We start from the raw sequence: 24,058 nt of genomic DNA, 5'->3' as shown, positions 1-24,058 counted from the left end.
CCAAGGCATCAATTCCTCCAAGAGAGCTTCAGTCTTCAGAGAGGGAAATCAGCAACTAAGGAGGAAGAAGCAAGAGTTCGCCCCCCTTTCTCATCTAGAAGCTGTGCCTTCATCATGAAGTGTCTGTAAGTTTTTTTTTCTGGTTGAAGGGTTAGGGAAGCCTTGATTCTGTATTATTGTGAGATCTAATTGATGTTTTTTATTTTAGTTCATTGTTTATGTGTATTCATATGTTTTCTGCTAATTAACTGTGAGGATTATTTTTGTTGATTAAGCAAGAAGGGCCCCTTGCTCATTCAATGGAAATAATCTATGGCCGATTGAACCTCCAGTTTCGTATATGATTGGTAGGTTCAATCATGGTGGCAACTAACATAAATTGATTGAAAAAAAAGTTTTTGATCTATGTTAGGAAAATATATGATCTGGTTTAAACGATCCGAGTTTGTGAGATCGCTAACTAGAATTGGGTCTCTCCCCTCTTAATGCTATTAATAGGTTAAATCCTAAGAGCTTGTTTAGGACTGCCTATTAATAAGGGAAGCAATGAAAGAGCTTGTTTTGGTTGTCGAATAATAAGAGTAGAGGCTGGCTGTTAGAGCTTGTTAGTAACTATAAACAATTTATTCATAAACATAGGAATCTATCTTTGCATCAAGGATCAATGCTACGAATCAAAGCTGAACTTGTCCCTTCAACCGGAAGCCATCTCCCATCGATTTAATCTTTGTTTTCTGTTATTTTCTGCTATTTTCTTATTTTCGTTAGCTTTACAACCCCCCTTAATCCATCTACTTGGAAATAAATCACCCAATCCCTGTGGAGAACGACCTTGCTCATCACTATCTCCAAATTATTAACCCAGAGCAAGAATATTTATCTTTGGTTGGGTTCGGCACCCACCAAAAAAAATTTGGCGCCATTGCCGGGGATTGGCGTCCTAAGTAGGTTTATTTCCTTTTGTTTGGTTTATGCCTCGCTCTTCTCGTGTAGGTGAACTCCACTATGACCCTGAGATCGAGAACACAGTTCGCCGCTTGAGGAAAGAAGCCAAGCAACGCCGCAACCAATCAGCATCACTCCCCACTTCCGGAGTGATGTCGGCTGCAGAAATCGTTGAGCCATCCAACCACTCTAAAGAAGAAGTCATGGCCAACAACGAAGAAAGAACCCTTAGAGAGCTAGCTGCACCAGATCTACACCAACAACCTCTCTGCATCGAATATGCAGATCTAGCGGTACCCTTTGAACTTAAATCAGGTCCTATACACTTACTCCCTACTTTTCATGGACTTACAGGTGAAGACCCTCACAAGCACCCAAAAGAATTCCATGTAGTATGCTCAAGCATGAAACCTCAAGGTGTTATTGAGGAACATATCAAACTGCGTGCCTTTCCTTTCTCACTAGCTGATAAGGCTAAGGATTGGCTGATAAAGCTAAGAGTTGGTGAACAAAACTCCTACACAAGCAAGAGAGTTGATCTCAAATATGGCAGCCAACTCTCAACAATTTGGCTATAGCCTCAACCCTCCAACAACTCATGCTAACGAGGTAAACATCTCATCCTTATAACAGAAAATTGCAAGCCTGACCTCTCTTGTCTGTCAAATGGCCACAAGTAATACACAAACGATGAAGACTTGCGGGATTTGCTCAACTCCGGGACATCCAACTAACATGTGCCATACGCTTCAAGATGAACTTTATGAACAAGCTAATGCTGTTGGAGGATTCCCACAAAAGAGATACGATCCCTACTCGAACACCTACAATGCAGGATGGAGGGATCATCCCAACCTGAACTATGGAACCAAGGCCTTCGGCTTCCAACATCAGCATCAAACCAGGCCGCCGGCTCCACCATATTCAGCCGCTCCAAACTCAGGTATGTCTCTCAATGAAATTGTGAAAGCCCTTGCAACTAACACTCAACAATTTCAATAGGAGACGAGGACAAGTATCCAAAACCTAGAGAATCAGGTCAGCCACTTAGCGACAGCTATGAGTCGAATGGAATCCCAAACATCAGGGAGGCTACCTTCCCAGACCACGACCAACCCGAAACAGAATGCTAGCGCTATCACATTGAGAAGTGGGAAGGAGCTGAATGAACCCAATCAAGAAGCATCCAAGGATACAACCAAAAAGGAGACACCATCTCCCCAAACGGATTCAAGCGAAAAGCCACCCCAATCCATAGTCATCGATCCACCTTTTCCTAGCTGATTCGCGAGATCCAAGAAGAAGGAGCAAGACAAGGGCATTCTCGAGACCTTCTGCAAGGTTGAGGTAAACATCCCCCTCATTGATGCAATTAAGCAAGTACCCCGCTATGCCAAATTTCTCAAGGAGTTGTGCACTACTAAGAGAAGGCTGAAAGGTGATGAGAAGGTCCATATAGGAGAAAATGTTTCAGCCATTCTTCAGAAAAGACCACCCCCTAAATGCGAGGATCCAGGTATGTTTACCATTCCCTGTAAGATAGAAAATGTCCAGATCGAAAAGGCTATGCTAGACCTAGGAGCTTCAATAAATGTCATGCCCCATTCTATTTATACAACAATGAATCTCGGACCATTAAAAGAAACGGGTGTGATCTTACAACTTGCTGATTGGTCTACTACATACCCAAAGGGAGTCTTAGAGGACGTCCTAGTCCAAGTTAATAATTTGGTCTTTCTCGCCAATTTTTATGTGATCGACACGGAAGAAGATAACTCTTCCAACTCGACCCCAATTTTGCTAGGAAGACCCTTTCTTAAGACGTCCAGAACAAAAATCGATGTGCACAAGGGGACACTTACCATGGAATTCGATGGTGAGATCATTAATTTTAATATCTATGATGCCATGAGATACCCTAATGATGCGCATTCTATTTTCTCTATAGATGTTATTGATTCCTTAGTGCAGAAAACTTTTGAGCTAGAAGATGAAGACACACTGAGAGTTGCACTTAACAATGGGCCTGATCAACTGCAACGAGCAAAGCAGAAGTTTATGCTGAATTCAGAACTGCAAACTTTGACTTCTGAACTGAACTCTTTTGAATTTGCCCGTAATTATTCTTTCATTAGTTTACCCCTATCTCACACAAGGCTCCTTCCATCTATTGTGCAGGCACCCCAACTGGAGCTGAAATCATTACCAAAGCACCTAAAGTACATGTTCCTAGGCAAGGGGGAGACACTACCTGTGATAATTTCCTCCAAACTCGGTACACTCGAAGAAAGGAAACTAATTCAAGCACTTAAGGAACGCAATGAAGCAATCGGATGGACTGTAGTTGATATCAAGGGGATAAGCCCATCTACCTGCATGCACAAAATACTCTTGGAAGAAGACTCCAAACCTACAATCGGAGCCCAACGCCGATTAAATCCACCGCTGATGGAGGAAGTGAAGAAAGAAGTTTTAAAACTTCTAGATGCCAGGATAATCTATCCCATTTCAGATAGTAAGTGGGTAAGTCCAGTACAAGTAGTTCCGAAGAAAACAGGTATGACGGTGGTCAAAAATCAAGATGGTGAGTTAGTGCCTACCCGAATTCAAAATGGGTGGCGGGTGTGTATAGATTACCGGAAGCTGAATTCGTTAACCCGAAAAGACCACTTCCCACTCCCTTTTATCGATGAAATGCTTGAAAGACTAGCTGGCAAATCTCATTACTGTTGTCTTGATGGTTATTCAGGGTTTCATCAAATTCCAGTTGCACCTGAGGACCAAGAAAAGACTACCTTCACCTGCCCCTTCGGTACCTTTGCTTATCGGCGCATGCCATTCGGTCTCTGCAATGCTCCCGCCACATTCCAAAGATGTATGGTTAGTATATTTTCAGATTATGTGGAAAGCATTATAGAGGTATTTATGGACGACTTCACAGTGTATGGGGATTCTTTTGATTCATGCTTATCTAACCTTACAGGTACCTGAAAGGTGTATAGAAAAGAACCTCGTGCTGAATTATGAAAAATGTCATTTCATGGTCGACCATGGCATCATTCTAGGGCATGTAGTCTCTTCTAAGGGAATCAAAGTTGATAAAGCAAAAGTAGATGTTATTAAGTCCTTGCCCTATCCCACGAACATTCGGGAAGTTCGCTCTTTCCTTGGACATGCAGGATTCCATCGGAGATTCATCAAGGATTTCTCCAAGATAACTCACCCCTTATGTAATTTACTCCAGAAGGATGTGATGTTTGATTTTGATGAAGGGTGCAGGGCAGCCTTTGATAAGCTGAAGGAATCGCTGACTTCAGCCCCAGGCATCCTACCACCAAATTGGGATCTTCCCTTCGAAATTATGTGCGATGCAAGCAATTATGCCATCGGTGCTGTTCTGGGACAGAGGGTTGGAAGAGCCGCTCATGCAATATATTATGCTTCGAGGACCCTTGATGCTGCCCAATGCAATTATTCAACAACAGAGAAGGAACTCTTGGCTATAGTTTTTGCCTTAGAAAAATTCTGTTCATATTTATTGGGTACTAAGGTGATTGTTTATTCTGATCATGCAGCCCTAAAATATTTGCTCGCCAAGAAAGAAGCAAAGTCGAGGCTTATCCGCTGGATTCTCCTGCTACAAGAATTTAACCTCAAAATCTGTGACAAGAAGGGTGCAGAAAATTTGGTTGTAGACCATCTTAGTAGGCTGACTACAAGTGAAGAGGCAACACCCTTGAAAGACGAGTTCCCAGACGAGCACCTTTTCGCAATTCAAAAAGGAACTCCATGGTATGCAGATATAGTTAATTATTTGGTTACTAGAACCATACCAGGAGAATTAACAAGAGCTCAAAGAGATAAGGTAAGAAGCGATGCCAAGTACTACATCTGGGATGACCCATATCTGTGGAAACAATGTGTCGATCAGGTCCTTCGAAGGTGTGTGCCCGACCCCAAAATCCCCTCCATTCTTCACTTCTGCCATTCATATGCCTGTGGGGGCCATTTTGGCCCAAAGAGGACAGCACGTAAGATACTAGAGTGCAGATTATTTTGGCCTACCCTATTTCGTGATGCTTATATGTTCTGCAAGGCCTATGAAAATGCCAAAAGACAGGAAATTTAAGCCATAAGGATCAAATGCCACTTACCCCTATACTGTAATGTGAAATATTTGATGTATGGGGTATAGATTTCATGGGCCCATTCCCATCCTCTTTCGGTAATGTTTACATCCTACTAGCTGTGGACTATGTTTCGAAATGGGTAGAAGCTAAAGCTACCCGGACTGATCATGCTAAAGTTGTTGTGTAAATTGTCAAATCCCACATTTTCTCCAGGTTTAGAATGCCTAGGGTGATAATAAGTGACCAAGGCACTCACTTTTGCAACCGAGTGGTGGAAGCTCTATTCAAGAAATACAATATCACCCATCGAATTTCCACTGCATACCACCCACAAACAAGTGGACAAGCCGAAGTGTCCAACAGGGAGATAAAATCCATACTTGAAAAAACAGTTGACCCTAGAAGGAAGAATTGGAGTCTGAGACTCAATGATGCACTATGGGCCTACCGAATAGCCTATAAAACTCCTATAGGTATGTCTCCCTACCGTTTGGTATTCTGCAAGACATGTCATCTCCCTGTGGAATTGGAACATAAAAAATACTGGGCGGTCAAACAATGCAACATGTGCATGGATGAGGCAGGAGAACAGAGGAAGTTGCAGCTACAAGAACTAGAAGAGATCCGCAATGACGCTTATGAGAGCTCTCGAATCTACAAGGAAAAGACAAAAGCCTTCCATGACAAGACTATCTCAAGGAAAGATTTTGCAGTTGGCCAGAAAGTTCTTCTTTTCCATTCTAGGCTTAAACTCTTTCCCGGTAAGTTGCGATCTCGGTGGGTTGGACCTTTCACTGTTACTAATATCTTACCTTGTGGAGTAGTTGAGATTCAGAGTTCGACCACAGACAAAAGGTTCAAGGTAAATGGGCACCGTCTAAAATCCTTCTATGAAGGATTTCAGGTATACAATGTGGAAGAAGTATCCCTCGAAAGTTCAACCTATGCAGAGTAAGGGCATGTAACTCTGTCTCCCCACCCACCTTCCACCGCATCAGGGAAGTTTGTTCCTTTTCTTTTTTTTTTCTCTCTCCACTTGTTTTCCTTTTAGTTTCCACCTTTTATTAAGTCTTAAGTGTGGGGGGAGTACAGGCTTTAATCGTTTTATTTCAGTACGAAAAAAAAAAACACTAAACTCTTTCGAAATCAATTGAAACAATATTTTGGGAAAATTCTTGTGGACCTAGTAATGAGGTACAATTAAGGAGTACATGACCTTTCTGAAGCCATTTCCTTTTAAGCTAGTCCTAAATTCAGGTTTAAGTAAACAGGGCAAATACTTTACCATTGCTACAATTGGTAGGATGGAGCATAAAATGCACCTACCAGCCAAGTCATCTGATAGTAGGACGGAGCATAAAATGCACCTACTAGCTAGTAATTCAAATAGTAGGACGGAGCATAAAATGCACCTACTGACCAAGTAATCCAAAAGTAGGATGGAGCATAAAATGCACCTACTGACCAAGTAATCCAAAAGTGAGATGGGAGCATAAAATGCACTCGCTTCTTTAGAAGAGAGAAAAAGAAAATAAAAGAGAGAGAAGATAAAAAGGTTTTCCCTGATTTACTACCTGGTTTGTAGAACCAAAAATTGGATTGACTGATGAATGAGTCGTGTATGACTCGGTTGTGTTGATTTAATGATTCACAATAATTAACCTAGAATATTTGTAGAGAAAGATGAAGGAGAGTTGAGTTTAAAAATTGGTAGGATAGCTAGTTTGTTTTTGTTCTATTTTTACTTGAATTTTGACTTGCCCGAGGACGGGCAAGGTTTAAGTGTGGGGGAATTTGATAAGAATAAAATTTGTCATATGTTTATCCCTCAATATTCAGTATTTTAAACTTAATTGGTACCTAATTGGACTCATTACTCTTGTATTTTGATTCAGGGCAAGCAGGAAGGCGATCGGAAGAAAACAAGGCTAATCAGATGTTTTTGTACAATTTCGGCACCGATCAGTGATATGGGCTTAACTCTCAATTTCGACTCTGATTTGGATATTTCAAGAAGCACTGGAAAGATAAGGAAAAGGCCCACAACTTTTATGTTTTGGGTTTTGGCAGAATCGGTCCGCATCGACGACGAATTCGGGCCCAAAGTCAGAGCAATTTCGTAGCAAGGCCCATTTCACAAGCCGAAGCCCATTTCGCAGAGAGTCTTGAAGCAAGCCCGAATTGTTAAAGAAGCCCAGTTCAAATTCAAGATCCAAGAGTCCCATTAGAATAGAAGTTGAATGAAATCTCAATAAAAGAGTTTTACCAGATTTAAATTCTCAAATTATAATCCTATAAAGATAAGAGATAAGAGTTAGATAGGATAAGTTCAAATTAGACTAGGACTTTCCAGTTTGAGGATAATCTCCTTAAGGGAGTTGGAGAGCAGCCCTCTCCCCAAATCTATATAAAGGGGGGCGGACCAGCACCCAAGGCATCAATTCCTCCAAGAGAGCTTTAGTCTTCAGAGAGGGAAATCAGCAACCAAGGAGGAAGAAGCAAGAGTTCACCCACCTTTCTCATCTAGAAGTTGCGTTTTCATCATGAAGTGTCTGTAAGTTTTTATTTCTGGTTGAAGGGTTAGGGAAGCCTTGATTCTGTAATATTGTGAGATCTAATTGTTTTTTTTTTATTTTAGTTCATTGTTTATGGGTATTCATATGTTTTCTGCTAATTAACTATGAGGATTATTTTTGTTGATTAAGCAAGAAGGGCCCCTTGCTCATTCAATGGAAATAATCTATGGCCGATTGAACCTCCTGTTTCGTATATGATTGGTAGGTTCGATCATGGTGGCAACTAACATAAATTGATTGCAAAAAAAGTTTTCGATCTATGTTAGGAAAATATATGATCTGGTTTAAACGATCCGAGCTTGTGAGATCACAGACCAGAATTGAGTATCTCCCCTCTTAATGCTATTAATAGGTTAAATCCTAAGAGCTTGTTTAGGACTGCCTATTAATAAGGGAAGCAATCAAAGAGCTTGTTTTGGTTGTCGAATAATAAGAGTATAGGCTGGCTGTTAGAGCTTGTTAATAGTTATAACCAATTTATTCATAAACATAGGAATATATCTTTGCATCAAGGATCAATGCTACGAATCAAAGCTGAACTTGTCCCTTCAACCGGAAGCCATCTCCCATCGATTTAATCTTTGTTTTCTGTTATTTTCTGCTATTTTCTTATTTTTGTTAGCTTTACAACCCCCCTTAATGCATCTACTTGGAAATAAATCCACCCAATCCCTATGGAGAACGACCTTGCTCATCACTATCTGCAAATTATTAACCCAGAGCAAGAATATTTATCTTTGGTTGGGTTCGGCACCCACCACTCAGGAGCAGTGGGAGATGTCCCACCAGTTCTAGGTAGTGACCAACCTAGAAGATCCACTTGGGTATCCATGCCACTAGTCTGTTATGGTTATGACCAGGATAGTTACCTGGTCGAAACCTTGACTAGTGAGGAGGATCCCGTGACTTATGCAGAAGCTATGTTGGACATAGATTCCCAGAAGTGGGTGGAGGCCATGAGAGTAGAGATGGAATCAATGGAGACCAATGGAGTCTGGACTCTAGTAGATCCGCCCTCCGGGGTAAGAGCAATCGGTTGCAAATGGATTTACAAGAGGAAGAAGGGCCCCGATGGTAGAGTTGAGACCTTCAAAGCTCGTCTGGCGGCGAAAGGGTACACTCAGAAAGAGGGCATCGATTATGAGGAAACCTTTTCACCTGTGGCCATGCTTAAATCCATTAGGATCCTGCTAGTTGTAGCAGCATACCATGATTATGAGATTTGGCAAATGGATGTCAAAACTGCATTCCTGAATCAAGATCTTACTGAAGATATCTATATGCAGCAACCACAAGGCTTCATAGTTGCGGGTCAGGAAAACATTGTATGTAGATTTAATAGATCCATTTATGGACTTAAGCAAGTTTCTAGAAGTTGGAACATCCATTTTGACTCTGCCGTCAAATCGTTTGACTTCGAGCAGAATCCGGATGAACCCTGTGTTTACAAGAAGTACAGTGGAGATAAGGTTACCTTCTTGGTTTTGTATGTAGATGACATTCTACTAATTGGGAATGATGTAGGAATGTTGACTACGGTGAAAGTATTGTTAGACAGTCTTGTATGCCCTTAGCTTCAATCGGATTTGATGTACTTTTGTTATTTAGTGGAAATAAATTAAAGTGCATTTTTGATTCATGTTGTTTGGTATAATTCTGTGTAAGACCCTAAAACTGGACACTTATAGAAACTTGTGTTAGTTTTAAATGTTCACAGCCATTGGATAAGTCTGGGAAGATTTATTCTGCCAAGGCTGATACTGGTGTGCCACCAAGTGTTGGGATGGCTTGTTTTGGCCATCAGGGTAAGACCCACGGCAACATGCAGTATGGGATTGCTTGAACCCTTGAACCGGACCAGATTTCCAGTATTGCCTAAGACCTTGGAGATAGATGGGCAAAACTGGAAAGTTACACCTGACCCCTAGACTCGATTATGACACATCACTAGGTGTCAGATCGGGCTATCTTTGATGTGTCAATCAGTGAGATCCTTAGTGGGGGTCAAAACCTGGACATGTTGGGGCACTCTAAGAATTCATTTGAGTGAGTGGTCATAGTGACAGGATCATCCCCTTTGTCGGACAATGGTAATGATCGGTAATGCACTCTCTCTAATGGAAACCAAACTGCAGGCAGTTGATTTCAATCGTTAGAATTTTGTTTTGCAAAATAAGATATATATATATATATATATGTATGTATATGTACGGTTTCAAAAGATTTGCAAAAGGTTTTAATTCCCGGGATCCATGTGAGTAGAGAGTGCGGCATTGTTCCTTGCAGCCGAGAGAGAGGTCTTCTCTTGTCGGGCAGTGCTTGATCATTAAGGGCTGAGAGGTTTAGTGTAAGACCATTTAGGATAATACCTGATGGGCTAATGTTGCACCTGCTCACAGTCCCTGGGTTTTTATAAGATGGCTTGGTCCAGGGACCACTTAATGTAAGTGTTGGGCCCATAGGTTCCATGTGATGGGCTCAAGGGGGTCACTGAGTCTTTCAGTGAATTCGGCTGGGCCGTGTAAAAAAGGCTGGGCCGAACCCATGTGGCTGGTGTGTAGATCAATGCTTGGGTCCCATGCCAAACAAAGAAGCCCAACTGGGCATCAGGTTGGAAACTAGTTAAACACTGAACACTTAATGGGCCAAAAGCCCATTTCGAACTGGGCTGATATGATCACCAGTTCATAGGGCGAATCTGAGATTAGTGTTAATAAAAGGATTGGGTCTTTGACCTTATCCACTCTAAGAGACCAAATTCAAATTAGATTTGAATCTGGTAACCTCTTGATAAGATTAGGAGTTAACTAACTTAATCTGCAGATAGGATTAAGATTAACCTCTATCCAAATACTGATTTGGATTGGGATAACTCCCAAATTATTGGGAGGTTTCTTAATCAAGAAGAAAGAGGAGAAAACCCTAGCAGAAATATCAGATTTTGAACTAGGGGGTTTTGAGTAAGCAAGAAACACATCCTGCAATCTGAGATTTGATCTCTCACAGACTCCAGAGAGAAGAGACAATTCTGCCCTCTTCGTCCCTGGACTTCTCCTCCTTCAGCCGCCGCCACTACCTGTTGGAAGATTGGATCTTTGCAGCAACAAGAAGTCAAGAAAGCAATTCTTGACAATAGTCTTGCAAGAAAGACACTAGGATTCGGTGTTCAAGGTTTCCAGAGGGTTCTTGTGAAGAATCCAGTGTGTAGGACGCACCCTACTGGTTTCGTTCCATCCACAGCTGTGTCATCTTCAGCAAGAGTGGATCTTGGTCACTTCTTTGGGCGTAAACACCAACTTTGGGAGATATTATTTCTCTAGATCAGGTATAATCATTCCTGTTTCCTTTTGGTTCAGATCTGGTTTGTTTATGGTTTAAGTAGGATCCTTGAATAATGTATTCTAAATTTTGGGAATATGATTCCCAGTTGGAAGAAGGTAGGATATTTTTGAAATTTGCCCCCCATTCCGCACCTTTCTTTGCATCCATTAGATGGATCCTACCATTCTTTCAATGGTATCCGAGCCACAGGTTCGAATCTTGAACCAAAAGAAAATCAGATCTGACCCTGCGCAGATGAACAAAATATGTTTTGCCAAGATCTGCGCAGATTGCTTTCCTTTTTTTTTTCAAGAAATGGTTTCTTGTTAAGGGCGTTTGATCTGAAATTAATTATGTTAAATCCAAAAATTTATTTAGAATTGTTCTTTATTTATTTTTGATTTAATGGATTGTTTGAACCTGGAGATCGCAGTGCAGATTTGGCGTAGATAGTCTGCGCACCCTTTTTTCTTCCTTTTATTATTATTCGGTCTGTAAATAATTTTTTTTTATTTTTCTAGACTGAATGTATAGGATTTGATCAAGAATGTAATTAATTAATAGAAATAGGATTTCTGCTTTTTATTTATTTTCTTGATTAAAGAAGAAGGAAGAAGATGGCGGCGCTGGAGATTTGTAGATGGAGAAATCACATACTGCGATTTACAGTTTATGAAACAGTAACTTTTGTGATTAACCTCTGTTTTGCAGGTGGTATGAACAGTCCATATTTTTTATTTGTGATTGTCTAAAATAAAAAATTATTAATTTCAGATCTCTCTTGAATTAATTCTTGAATTGAAAATCAGTTTTGGACCATTTCGGACTAGATTGGACCAAAATTGTTTGGACCGAATCTGAGATTTGAAGGGGGCTATTTTTCAGTCCATATTTCTCACACTGATTATTCCAAATCTGATGTTCAATTACAGGGATTAATTCAGTCCACCTGTAAAGCCGAGTTTTAAAGGGTTAAAACTGCAAAAGCCCATTGTTGTGAGAAAAGTTGTATGGGTCGAACTGCTAACTGCAATTCAGCCCATACACCTAGTAAAAATTAATTGTTAATGCTTTAAGTTTTAAATGGGCCATTCGATGGGCTTTACAGTAGTTAATTGATTGGATCAATTCTTCCTTTACATGTGATGTTTGGATGTATGATGTGCTACGACCATGGGCCATAAGCACTTGGCCCATGTTAATTCGTTAGTGGCTCTTGCGCACACCATGGCTGAATGCACATCATTGCCATGGTGTCCCTTAAGGTCATTGGATGACCCCTCTCTACTTGGTGGGCCCCGTAACCTTGAAAAGGGATGCGTACGGAACCCCTAGCCGATTGAGGCCCACCAGAAATCTGGCTTTATGAAAGCCAGTGGGAGCCACTTTGGTTTGACCTAAATTAGAACTATGGCATAATTTTGTTCCCTCCAAGCAAATATGAGTATGTGTGATAGGGAGATCCATTTGATGGACTCTCTAAAGGCCTTCCGTCATTAACAGAATGATGGGTCCATCAGTAATGAGGAAACGCACCATAAAATTGGGCTATCCATTTGCTGTTAGATCTATTATAGTGTTTCATTAGATGATAGGGCGTCATAGACCGATGTGGGAGGGGCTTCACTAGAAAATTGGAACTCGCTCATGGTACCTTGGCGTAACCTGAATATGATGTGTGTGCACTCACTAGACATAAAGGTTTACCTAAAAACGGCTCTGAACCTTGTCTGACAGAGGCAAAAGGGAAACTCATCTGATGAGTGGATATGATCCGTCACAGAAAGGTGGTGGGGTTATGCAGCTGAAACAGTTGACTTCATGCACCCTATGTGATTTCCCACATTTCCAGAGACATTCCATCATCTCCGTCACTGAGAAGGGAGGGAAAATCTCAGAGATGAATAAATGGGAATGGAACATAGATTAAAAGCCATATCTATGTAGGTAACATGAATCAAACTAAGGTTGTGGACTAACGTTTTTGTTGTTTTATCAGAAAATGAAAAATGGTCAATTTGCAAAGCTTCTAGATGATAACAAGCTTAAGGGCCCAAACTATGCCGACTGGTACAAAAATCTTATGTTGATCCTAACTTCTGAAAAGTTAGATAAGGTGGTGAAAAATCCTGCGCCTGAACATCTGGGTGATAGGGCTTCTGAGGCCCGTAGGAGGGACTATCAAGATTGGGAGGATAAGAACTCCCTAGCCCGCTGCTTCATCATTGCCTCATTAGACAACTCAATACAGAAGCAATTCGATCAGATCGAACTAGCAAAGGACATATTGGACAGTCTAAGAAAAATGTATGAAGAGCAGAACCGTTCTACTCGACAGAAGGTCCTGAAATTGTTCAAGACCGCGCAGATGTCCAAGGGGCAGAAAGTTCATGACCATTGTCTTCAGATGATGGGATACATTAATGAACTTGAAGCTCTTGGATCCGGGCAATATCTTGGCATGCAAGTGGTTGCCATCCTGAATTCTTTGCCCTCTTCCTTCAATGCATTCACTATGAACTACAATATGAATAAGCTGAATGTCAGCATCCAGGAACTCAGCAATATGTTGCAGAGGACCGAGGATCTTTTAAAGAAGGATGAGCCTGTGGTTATGCTTGCTGAAGCTGACAGATTGGGCAAGAAAAAGAGAAAGGCAAAGAAGCCCCAGAAGAAAGCTGCCAAACCTAAGAAGCAGAAGAAAAACAAAGAATCGGATGTCTGTCACTTCTGCAAACAGACCGGCCACTGGAAGAGGAACTGTCCTGCCTACCTGGAATCTAAGAAAGGTAACATCGAAATTTGTGTCATAGAAACTAATATGTTAGTTACTTCTGTGTCCTGGTGTGTTGACTCCGGGGCTTCCACTCATGCGTGTAATTCACTGCAGGGGTTCAAAGTTAGTAGAAGATTGAGTGATGGCGAGGTGACACTATTCTTGGGAATGACTGCAAGTGTTGCAGCTGTGGCGATAGGAACCATAGAATTAGTTTTTAGAGAAGGAGTCCTTGTACTTAAAGATTATCTTTATGTACAGAACTTGAGAAGAAAATTAATTTCTATTTCTAAACTATGTGCTGATGGGTATACTATTTATTTTTGTAATATGATTACTGTTAAACGAAATAACAAATTCATCGCATGCGGGGAAGTGGAGAATGGTCTCTATGTTCTACATCCTTCTCTAGAAACTAACCTAACCGAAACTACGTCGGTCGAAAATCCCAAGAAAAGGAATCGTGATACAATTAACCCCATATGCCTCTGGCATTACCAACTTGGCCATATCGGTATTGACCGAATCACAAGACTGGTAAAGGATGGTCCTTTGGATTTTCTAACCGTAGAAAATCTTCCCACTTGTGAGCCTTGCCTTCAAGATAAGATGACTAAGCGGCCATTTGACGGTAAGCCTGAAAGATCTGGAGGCACACATGACCTAATACATACTGACGTATGTGGTCCCCTGAGTGTTTGGACACGGAATCAACATGTGTACTTCATCACCTTTACAGATGATTTTTCACGATATGGTTACGTGTACCTAATGAGACACAAATCTGAATCCTTTGAAAAGTTCAGAGAGCTCAGACAGGAAGTTGAGAAACAGTTAGGGAGAGAAGTGAAGGCCCTTCGATCGGATCGAGGTGGCGAGTATCTCTCTAATGAATTCAGGGACTACTTAAAGGACAATGGGATAGTGTCACAACTAGCTCCTCCTGCTACACCACAACTCAATGGTTTTTCAGAGAGGAGGAATAGGACCTTTTTGGATATGGTCTGGTCACTTCTCGTACGCTCAAAATTACCCACATCCTTTTGGGTATATGCATTAGAGACTGTTATCTACGTTCTAAATCGGGTTCCAACCAAATCAGTTCCGAAAACTCCATATGAACTATGGACCGGAAGGAAGCCAAGTGTAAGACACTTGAAGATTTGGGGTTGTCCTGCACACGTTAGAAGAACAAGTGCGGACAAGTTGGAATCCAAAACCAGCCGTTGCCTATTTATAGGCTACCCAAAGGATTCAGTGGGTTATCTATTCTATGACCCAAGTGAGCAGAAAGTGTTTTGCAGTCGAAATGCCCAATTCTTAGAATCTGAATACATCATCGACACTCACCATCAGGAAATAGTTCTTGATGAGGAGAGCTCATGAGCAGTGGGAGATGTCCCACAAGTTCCAAGTAGTGACCAACCTAGAAGGTCCACTCGAGTATCCAGACCACCAGTCCGATATGGTTATGACCAGGATACCTACCTAGTGGAAGCTTTGACTAGTGAAGAGGATCCCATGACTTACGCGGAAGCTATGTTAGACATAGATTCCCAGAAGTGGGTGGAGGCCATGAGAGCTGAGATGGACTCAATGGAGACCAATGGAGTTTGGACTCTAGTGGATCCGCCCTCCGAGGTAAAAGCAATTAGTTGCAAATGGATCTACAAGAGGAAGAAGGGCCCCGATGGCAAGATTGAGACCTACAAAGCTTGCTTGGTGGCGAAAGGGTATACTCAGAAAGAAGGCATCCTTTATGAGGAAACCTTTTCACCCGTGGCCATGCTTAAATCCATTAGGATCCTGGTAGCTGTAGCAGCATACCATAGCTATCAGATTTGGCAAATGGATGTCAAAACCACATTCCTGAATGGAGATCTTAGTGAAGATATCTACATGCAGCAGCCACAAGGCTTTATTTCTTCTGGTCAGGAACACATGGTATGTAAACTCAACAGATCCATATATGGACTTAAGCAGGCTTCTAGGAATTGGAACATCCGTTTTGATTCTGCCGTCAAAATGTTTGACTTTGAGCAGAATCCGGATGAGCCCTGTGTTTACAGGAAGTCCAGTGGGGATAAGATTACTTTTAGTATTGTACGTGGACGATATCCTACTCATTGGGAATGATGTGGGAATGTTGACTTCGGTCAAGGTATGGATGTCACAGCAGTTCTCCATGAAAGATCTTGGAGAAACTCCATACATACTGGGTCTTCGACTCTATAGAGATAGATCGAAGCAGATAATTGGATTATCCCAGGCTGCTTACATTGACAAAATTGTCAAAAGGTACAGCATGGAAAACTCCAAGAAAGGAAATGTTCCTTTCAGACATGGAGTAACTCTCTCCAAGAAGATGTCTCCCAAGACTTCTGAGGAGATTGAGGGCATGAGAGACGTTCCCTATGCCTCAGCCGTAGGGAGCATCAGTTATGCCATGCTGTGCACTCACCCGGACATAGCTCAGGCGGTGAGTGTGGTAAGCAGATTCCAGGCTAACCCAGGGCAGGAGCATTGGACTACTGTGAAGAACAAATTTAAATACATTCGAAGGAAAAAAGAGTTTTGTCTGGTATTCGATGGTAGTTCACTACAAGTTCTAGGGTATACCGATGCTGATTTCCAGTCGGATCCAGATGAAAGAAAGTCTACATCTGGTTATGTTTTCACGATAGCATCGTGTGCTGTTTGCTGGAAAAGTAGCAAACAGGGGTCCACTGCAGACTCCACAACCGAGGCCGAGTACATTGCCGCAAGTGAAGCTGCCAAGGAAGTCGTGTGGATGGAGAACTTCATACACGAATTGGGAGTGATTCTGTCCAGCACATCACCCATCCCGTTGTTGTGTGACAATAATGGAGCGATCACCCAGGCTAAAGAGCCTCGGGCCCACTCGAAGTTAAAGCACATCGAGAGGAAGTACCATGTACTGCGAGAGATCATTGGTAGAGGGGACGTCCTAATTCAGAAGGTAGCATCAGAGGATAATGTGGCAGACCAATTGACTAAGCCACTGACACAGAAGGTGTTTGAGAAACACGTGGAAAGTATGGGACTCCGGCTTGTACCAGATTGGACCTAAGTGCAAGTGGGAGCTGTTAGACAGTCTTGTATGCCCTTAGCTTCAATCGGATTTGATGTACTTTTGTTATTTAGTGGAAATAAATTAAAGTGCATGTTTGATTCATGTTGTTTGGTATAATTCTGTGTAAGACCCTAAAATTGGACACTTATAGAAACTTGTGTTAGTTTTAAATGTTCACAGCCATTGGATAAGTTTGGGGAGATTTATCCTGCCAAGGCTGATATTGGTGTGCCACCAAGTGCTGGTATGGCTTGTTTCGGCCATTAGGGTAACACCCAAGGCACATGCAGTATGGGATTGCTTGAACCCTTGAACCAGACCAGATTTCCAGTATTGCCCTAGACCTTGGAGACAGATGGGAAAAACTGGAAAGTTACACCTGACCCCTAGACTCGATTATGACACATCACTAGGTGTCGGATCGGGCTGTCTTTGATGTGTCAATCAGTGAGATCCTTAGTGGGGGTCAAAACCTGGACATGTTGGGGCACTCTGAGAATTCATCTGAGTGAGTGGTCATAGGGATAGGATCAGCCCCTTTGTCGGACAATGGTAATGATCGGTAATGCACTGTCTCTGATGGAAACCAAACTGCCGGCAGTTGATTTCAATCGTTGGAATTTTGTTTTGCAAAATAAGATATATATATATATATATATATATATGTATATGTATATGTACAGTTTCAAAAGATTTGCAAAAGGTTTTAATTCCCGAGATCCATGTGAGTAGAGAGTGTGGCACTGTTCCTTGCAGCCGAGAGAGAGGTCTTCTCTTGTCGGGCAGTGCTTGATCATTAAGGGCTGAGAGGTTAAGTGTAAGACCATTTAGGATAATACCTAATTGACTAATCTTGCACCTACCCACAGTCCCTGGGTTTTTATAAGATGGTTTGGCCTAGGGACCACTTAATGTATGTGTTGGACCCATAGGGTCTATGTGATGGGCTCAAGGGGGTCACTGAGTCTTTTAGTGAATTCGGCTAGGCCGAACTCATGTGGCTGGTGAAAGAATGGTAGGATCCATCTAATGGACGCCATAAAGGTTGCGAAATGGGTGGGCGAATTTCAAAAATTTCCTACCTTCTCTCAACTGGGAATCATATTCCCTAAGTTTAGAATACAATATTCAAGGATCCTACTTGAACCATAATCAAATCAGATCTGTATCAAAAGATAAATGGGAGGAATATACCTGATATGGAGAAGCAGTATCTCCCAAAGTTGGTGTTCACGCCCAAAGAATGCTCCAAAATCGGTTCCTGCTGAAGATGACATAGCTGTGGATGGAATAGAACCAGTAGGGTGCGTCGTACACACTGGATCCTTCACAAGAATCCTCTGGAAACAATAAACACTAAATCCTTTTAGTCTTTGTTGCAAGACTAATGTCAAGAACAGATTTCTTGACTTTCCTTTTCTGCAAAGATCTAATCTTGCAAAAACAGATGGCGGCGGCAGGAGGAGAACTCTAAAGCGAAAAGGCTGAACTGCCTTTTTTCTTTTCTGGAGTATGAATGAGATCCTATCTCAATTCGCAGGAGATATCCTATCTTCCTTCAAGGAGGTTCGAAATCTGATATTTTTCCTTCTTGGTTTGGGTTTCTCCTCCTTTCTTCTTGATTAAGAATCCTCCTAATTAGGAGTTATCCCAATCCAAATCTGTATTTGGATAGGGGATAATCTTAATCCTATCTGCAGATAAAGTAAGCTTACTCCTGATCTTATCAGGAGGTTACCAGATTCAAATCTAATTTAAATTTGGTCTCCAAGAGTGGATAAGGCTAAAGGCCCAATCCTTTTACTAACATTAATCTCAGATTCGCCCCAAGGATGGGTGATCATATCAGCCCACCTCGAAATGGGCTTCTGGCCCATTAAGTGTTCAATGTCTAATTACTTTCCAATCTGCTGCCCAGTTGGGCTTCTTTGTATGGCATGGGACCCAAGCATTGATCTACACACCAGCCACATGGGTTCGGCCCAGCCTTTAATACAAGGCCTAGCCGAATTCACTAAAAAACTCAATGAACCCCTTGAGTCCATCATATGGACCCTATGGGCCCAACACTTACATTAAGTTGTCCCTGGGCCAAGCCATCTTATAAAAACCCAGGGACTGTGGGCAGGTGCAAGATTAGCCCATCAGGTATTATCCTCAATGGTCTTACACTTAACCTCTCAGCCCTTAATGATCAAGCACTGCCCAACAAGAGAGGACCTCTCCCTCGGCAGCAAGGAACAGTGCCGCACTCTCCTCTCACATGGATCCCGGGAATTAAAACCATTTGCAAACAATTCGAAACCGTACATATACATATAAATATATTAATTTTGCAAAACAAAATTCCAAGTATTGAAATCAACTGCCGGCAGTTTGGTTTCCATCAGAGAGAGTGCATTCCCGATCATTACCCTTTGTCCGACAAAGTGGCTGATTCTATCACTATGATCATCCACTAAGATGAATTCTCAAACTGCCCCAACATACCCAGGTTTTGATCCCCGCTAAGGATCTCACTGATTGGCATATCAAAGGCAGCCGGATCCAACACCTAGTGAAGTGTCGTAATCGAGTCTAGGGGTCAGGTGTAACTTTCCAGTTTTGCCCATCTATCTCCAAGGTCCAGGGCAATACTGGAAATCTGGTCCGGTTCAAGGATTCAAGTAATCCCATACTGCATGTGCCTCGGGTCTTACCCTGATGGCTGAGACAGGCCATCCCAACACTTGGTGGCACACCAGCATCAGCCTTGGCAGGATAAATCCCCCCAGACTTATCCAACGGCTGTGAAAATTTAAAACTAACATGTGTCTCTATAAATGTCCAGTTTTAGGGTTTTACACAGAATTAAACCAAACAACATGAATCAAACATGCACTTTATTTATTTCCACTAAATAACAAAAGTACATCAAATCAGATTGAAGCTAAGGGCATACAAAAACTGTCTAACAGCTCCCACTTGCACTTAGGTCCAATCTGATACAAGCCGGAGTCCCATACTTTCCACGTCGGTAATGCCGATATGGCCAAGTCGGCAACCTTGTGATTCGGTCAATACCGATATGGCCAAGTCGGTAATGCCAGAGGCACGTGGGACTTACTGTATCACGATTCCTTTTCTTGGGATTTTCAACCGACGTAGTTTCGGTTAAGTTAGTTTCTAGAGAAGGATGTAGAACATAGAGACCGTTCTCTTGTTCCCCGCATGCGATGAATTTATTATTCCGTTTAACAGTAATCACATTACTAAAATAAACAGTATATCCATCAGCACACAGTTTTGAAACAGAAATTAAATATCTTCTCAAGTTCTGTACATATAGACAATCTTTAAGTACAAGTATTCCTTCTTTAAAAACTAATTCTACGGTTCCTATTGCCGCTGCTGCAACACTTGCAGTTGTTCCCAAGAATAATGTCACTTCACCTTCACTCAACCTTCTGCTAACTTTGAACCCCTGCAGTGAGTTACACGCATGAGTTGAAGCCCCAGAGTCAACACACCAGGACACAGAAGTAACTAACATGTTAGTTTCTATGACACAAGTTTCGATGTTACCTTTCTTAGATTCCAGGTAGGCAGGACAATTCCTCTTCCAGTGGCCGGTCTGCTTGCAGAAGTGACAGACATCAGATGCCTTGTTCTTCTTCTGCTTCTTAGGATTGGCAGCCTTCTTCTGAGGCTTCTTTGCCTTTCTCTTTTTCTTGCCCGATTTGTTAGCTTCAGCAAGCATAACTACAGGCTCATCCTTCTTGAGTAGATCCTTGGCTCTCTGCAACATATTGTTGAGTTCCTGGACGCTAACATTCAGCTTATTCATATTGTAGTTCATTGTGAACGCATTGAAGGAAGAGGGCAAAGAATTGAGGATGGCATCCACTTGCGTGCCAAGATCTAGCCCGGATCCAAGAGCTTCAAGTTCGTTAATGTAACCCATCATCCGAAGACAATGGTCATGAACTTTCTGCCCTTTGGTCATCTGCGCGGTCATGAACAATTTCAGGACCTTCTGTCGAGTAGAACGGTTATGCTCTTCATACATTGTTCTTAGACTGTCCAATATATCCTTGGCTAGTTCGATCTGATCGAACTGCCTCTGTATTGAGTTGTCTAATGAGGCAATGACAAAGCAGCGGGCTAGGGAGTTCTTATCCCCCCACTCTTGGTAGTCCCTCCTACGGGCCTCAGAAGCCCTATCACCCGGGCGTTCCGGTGCAGGTGTTTTCACCACCTTGTCTAACTTTTCGGAAGTTAGGACCAGCATAAGATTTCTGTACCAGTCGGCATAGTTTGGGCCCTTTAGCTTGTTATCGTCTGGAAGCTTTGCAAATTGACCGTTTGCCATTTTTTGATAAAATAGCAAAATCATTAGTCCACAACCTTAGTTTGATTCATGTTACCTACATAGATATGGCTTTTAATCTATGTTCCATTCCCATTTGTTCATCTCTGAGATTTCCCTCCTTTCTCAATGACGGAGATGACGAAATGTCTCTGGAAATGTGGGAAATCACATGGGGTGCGTGAAGCCAACTATTTCAGCTGCATAACCTCACCACCTTTCTATGACGGATCATATCCACTCATCAAATGTGTTTCCCTTTGGCCTCTGTCAGACAAGGTTCAGAGCCGTTTTCAGGTAAACCTTTCTGTCCAGTGAGTGCTTACCCATCATATTCAGGTTACGCCAAGGTACCGTGAGAGAGTTCCCATTTTCTGGTGAAGCCCCTCCCACATCGGTCTATGATGCCCCTATCATCTTATGAAACACTCTAATAGATCCAACAGCAAATGGATAGCCCAATTTTGTGGTGCGTTTCCTCATTACTGAAGGACCCATCATTGTGCTAATGACGGAAGGCCTTTAGAGAGTCCATCATATGGGTCTCCCTATCACATGCATTCATATTTGCTGGAGGGAACAAAATTACGCCCTAGTTTTAATTCAGGTCAAACCAGAGTGACTCCCACTGACTTTCATAAAGTCAGATTTCGGGTGGGCCTTAATCGGCTAGGGGTTCCGTATGCATCCCTTTTCAGGGTTGTGGGGCCCACCAAGCAAAGAGGGGTCATCCAATGACCTTGAAGGACACCATGGCAATGATGTGCATTCAGCCATGGTGTGCGCAAGAGCCACTAACGAGTCTTCATGGGCCAAGTACTTATGGCCCATGGTCGCAGCACATCAAACATCCAAACATCACATGTAAAGGAGGAATTGATCCAATCAATTAACTGCTGTAAAGCCCATTGAATAGACCATTTAAAATCTAAGTCATTAACAATTAATGACTACTAGGTGTATGGGCTGAATCGCAGATAGCAGTTCGGCCCATACAGCTTATCTCACAGTAATGGGCCTTTTGCAGTTTTAACCCTTTAAAACTGGGCTTTACAGGTGGGCTGAATTAATACCTGTAATTGAACATCAGATTTGGAACAGCAAGTGTGAGAAATACAGACTGAAAAACAGTCCCTATCGAACCCCAGATTCAGTCCAAACAGTTTTGGTCCAATCTAGTCCGAGAGGATCCAAAACTGATTTTCAATTCACGAATTAATTCATGAAAGATCTGAAATTAATAATTTTGATTTCAAACAATCACAAATCAAACTATGGACTGTTCGCACCACCTGCAAAACAAAGGTTAATCATAAGGGTTGCAGTTTCACAAACTGCAAATCGCAGAAAGCGATTTCTCCAACTACAAATCTCCAGCGCCGCCTTCTTCTTCCTTCTTCTTTAATCAAGAAAAAATAACAGAAATCCTATTTCTATTAATTACATTCTTGATCAAATCCTATACATTCAGTCTAAAATAAAAAAAAAATATTTACAAACCGAATATAAATAAATAGAAAGAAAAAGGGTGCGCAGACTATCTGCGCCAAAACTGCACTGTGATCTCCAAGTTCGAACAGTCAATTAAATCAAAATAAATAAAGAACAATTCTAAATAAATTCTGGATTTAATAAAATTAATTTCAGATCAATCGCCCTTAACAAGAAACAGTTTCTTGAAATAAAGAAAACAATCTGCGCAAATCTTGAAAGAACACCTTATATCCATCTGCGCAGGGTCAGATCTGATTTTCTTTTGGTTCAAGATTCGAACCTGTGGCTCTGATACCACAGAAAGAATGGTAGGATCCATCTAATGGATGCCATAAAGGTTGCGGAATGGGTGGGCGAATTTCAAAAATTTCCTACCTTCTCTCAACTGGGAATCATATTCCCTAAGTTTAGAATACAATATTCAAGGATCCTACTTGAACCATAATCAAACTAGATCTGTACCAAAAGATAAATGGGAGGAATATACCTGATCTGGAGAAGCAGTATCTCCCAAAGTTGGTGTTCACGCCCAAAGAATGCTCCAAGATCCGTTCCTGTTGAAGATGACACAGCTGTGGATGGAACAGAACCAGTAGGGTGCGTCCTACACACTGGATCCTTCACAAGAATCCTCTGAAAACACTAAACACTGAATCCTTTTAGTCTTTGTTGCAAGACTAATGTCAAGAACAGATTTCTTGACTTTCCTTTTCTGCAAAGATCTAATCTTGCAAAAACAGATGGCGGCGGCAGGAGGAGAACTCTAAAGCGAAAAGGCTGAACTGCCTTTTTTCTTTTCTGGGGTATGAATGAGATCCTATCTCAATTCGCAGGAGATATCCTATCTTCCTTCAAGGAGGTTCAAAATCTGATATTTTTCCTTCTTGGTTTGGGTTTCTCCTCCTTTCTTCTTGATTAAGAATCCTCCTAATTAGGAGTTATCCCAATCCAAATCTGTATTTGGATAGGGGATAATCTTAATCCTATCTGCAGATAAAGTTAGCTTACTCCTGATCTTATTAGGAGGTTACCATATTCAAATCTAATTTGAATTTGGTCTCCAAGAGTGGATAAGGCTAAAGGCCCAATCCTTTTACTAACATTAATCTCAGATTCGCCCCAAGGATGGGTGATCATATCAGCCCACCTCGAAATGGGCTGCCCAGTTGGGCTTCTTTGTATGGCGTGGGACCCAAGCATTGATCTACACACCAGCCACATGGGTTCGGCCCAGCCTTTAATACAAGGCCCAGCCAAAATCACTGAAAAACTCAATGAACCCCTTGAGTCCATCATATGGACCCTATGGGCCCAACACTTACATTAAGTTGTCCCTGGGCCAAGCCATCTTATAAAAACCCAGGGACTATGGGC

General features: G+C 41.9%; 1 protein-coding gene across 1 annotated transcript; it reads left to right on the top strand.

Annotated features, from left to right (window-relative positions):
* Window positions 1-1,097: 1,097 nt before the first annotated feature.
* LOC148876895 (uncharacterized) lies at window positions 1,098-6,030 on the top strand. Its single transcript, XM_088968235.1, is given in 5 exon segments — window positions 1,098-1,445; window positions 2,245-2,408; window positions 3,339-3,923; window positions 3,925-4,898; window positions 5,402-6,030. Coding segments are annotated over 5 exon segments (2,700 nt in total).
* Window positions 6,031-24,058: the final 18,028 nt, after the last annotated feature.

Source organism: Nelumbo lutea, chromosome 1 (assembly GCF_056320005.1).
Source record: "Nelumbo lutea isolate HS-2025 chromosome 1, American lotus-T2T, whole genome shotgun sequence".
Taxonomy (NCBI): Eukaryota; Viridiplantae; Streptophyta; class Magnoliopsida; order Proteales; family Nelumbonaceae; genus Nelumbo; species Nelumbo lutea.
Note: the sequence above shows the minus strand (reverse complement) of the source record. Positions and strands in the feature narration are given on the sequence as shown.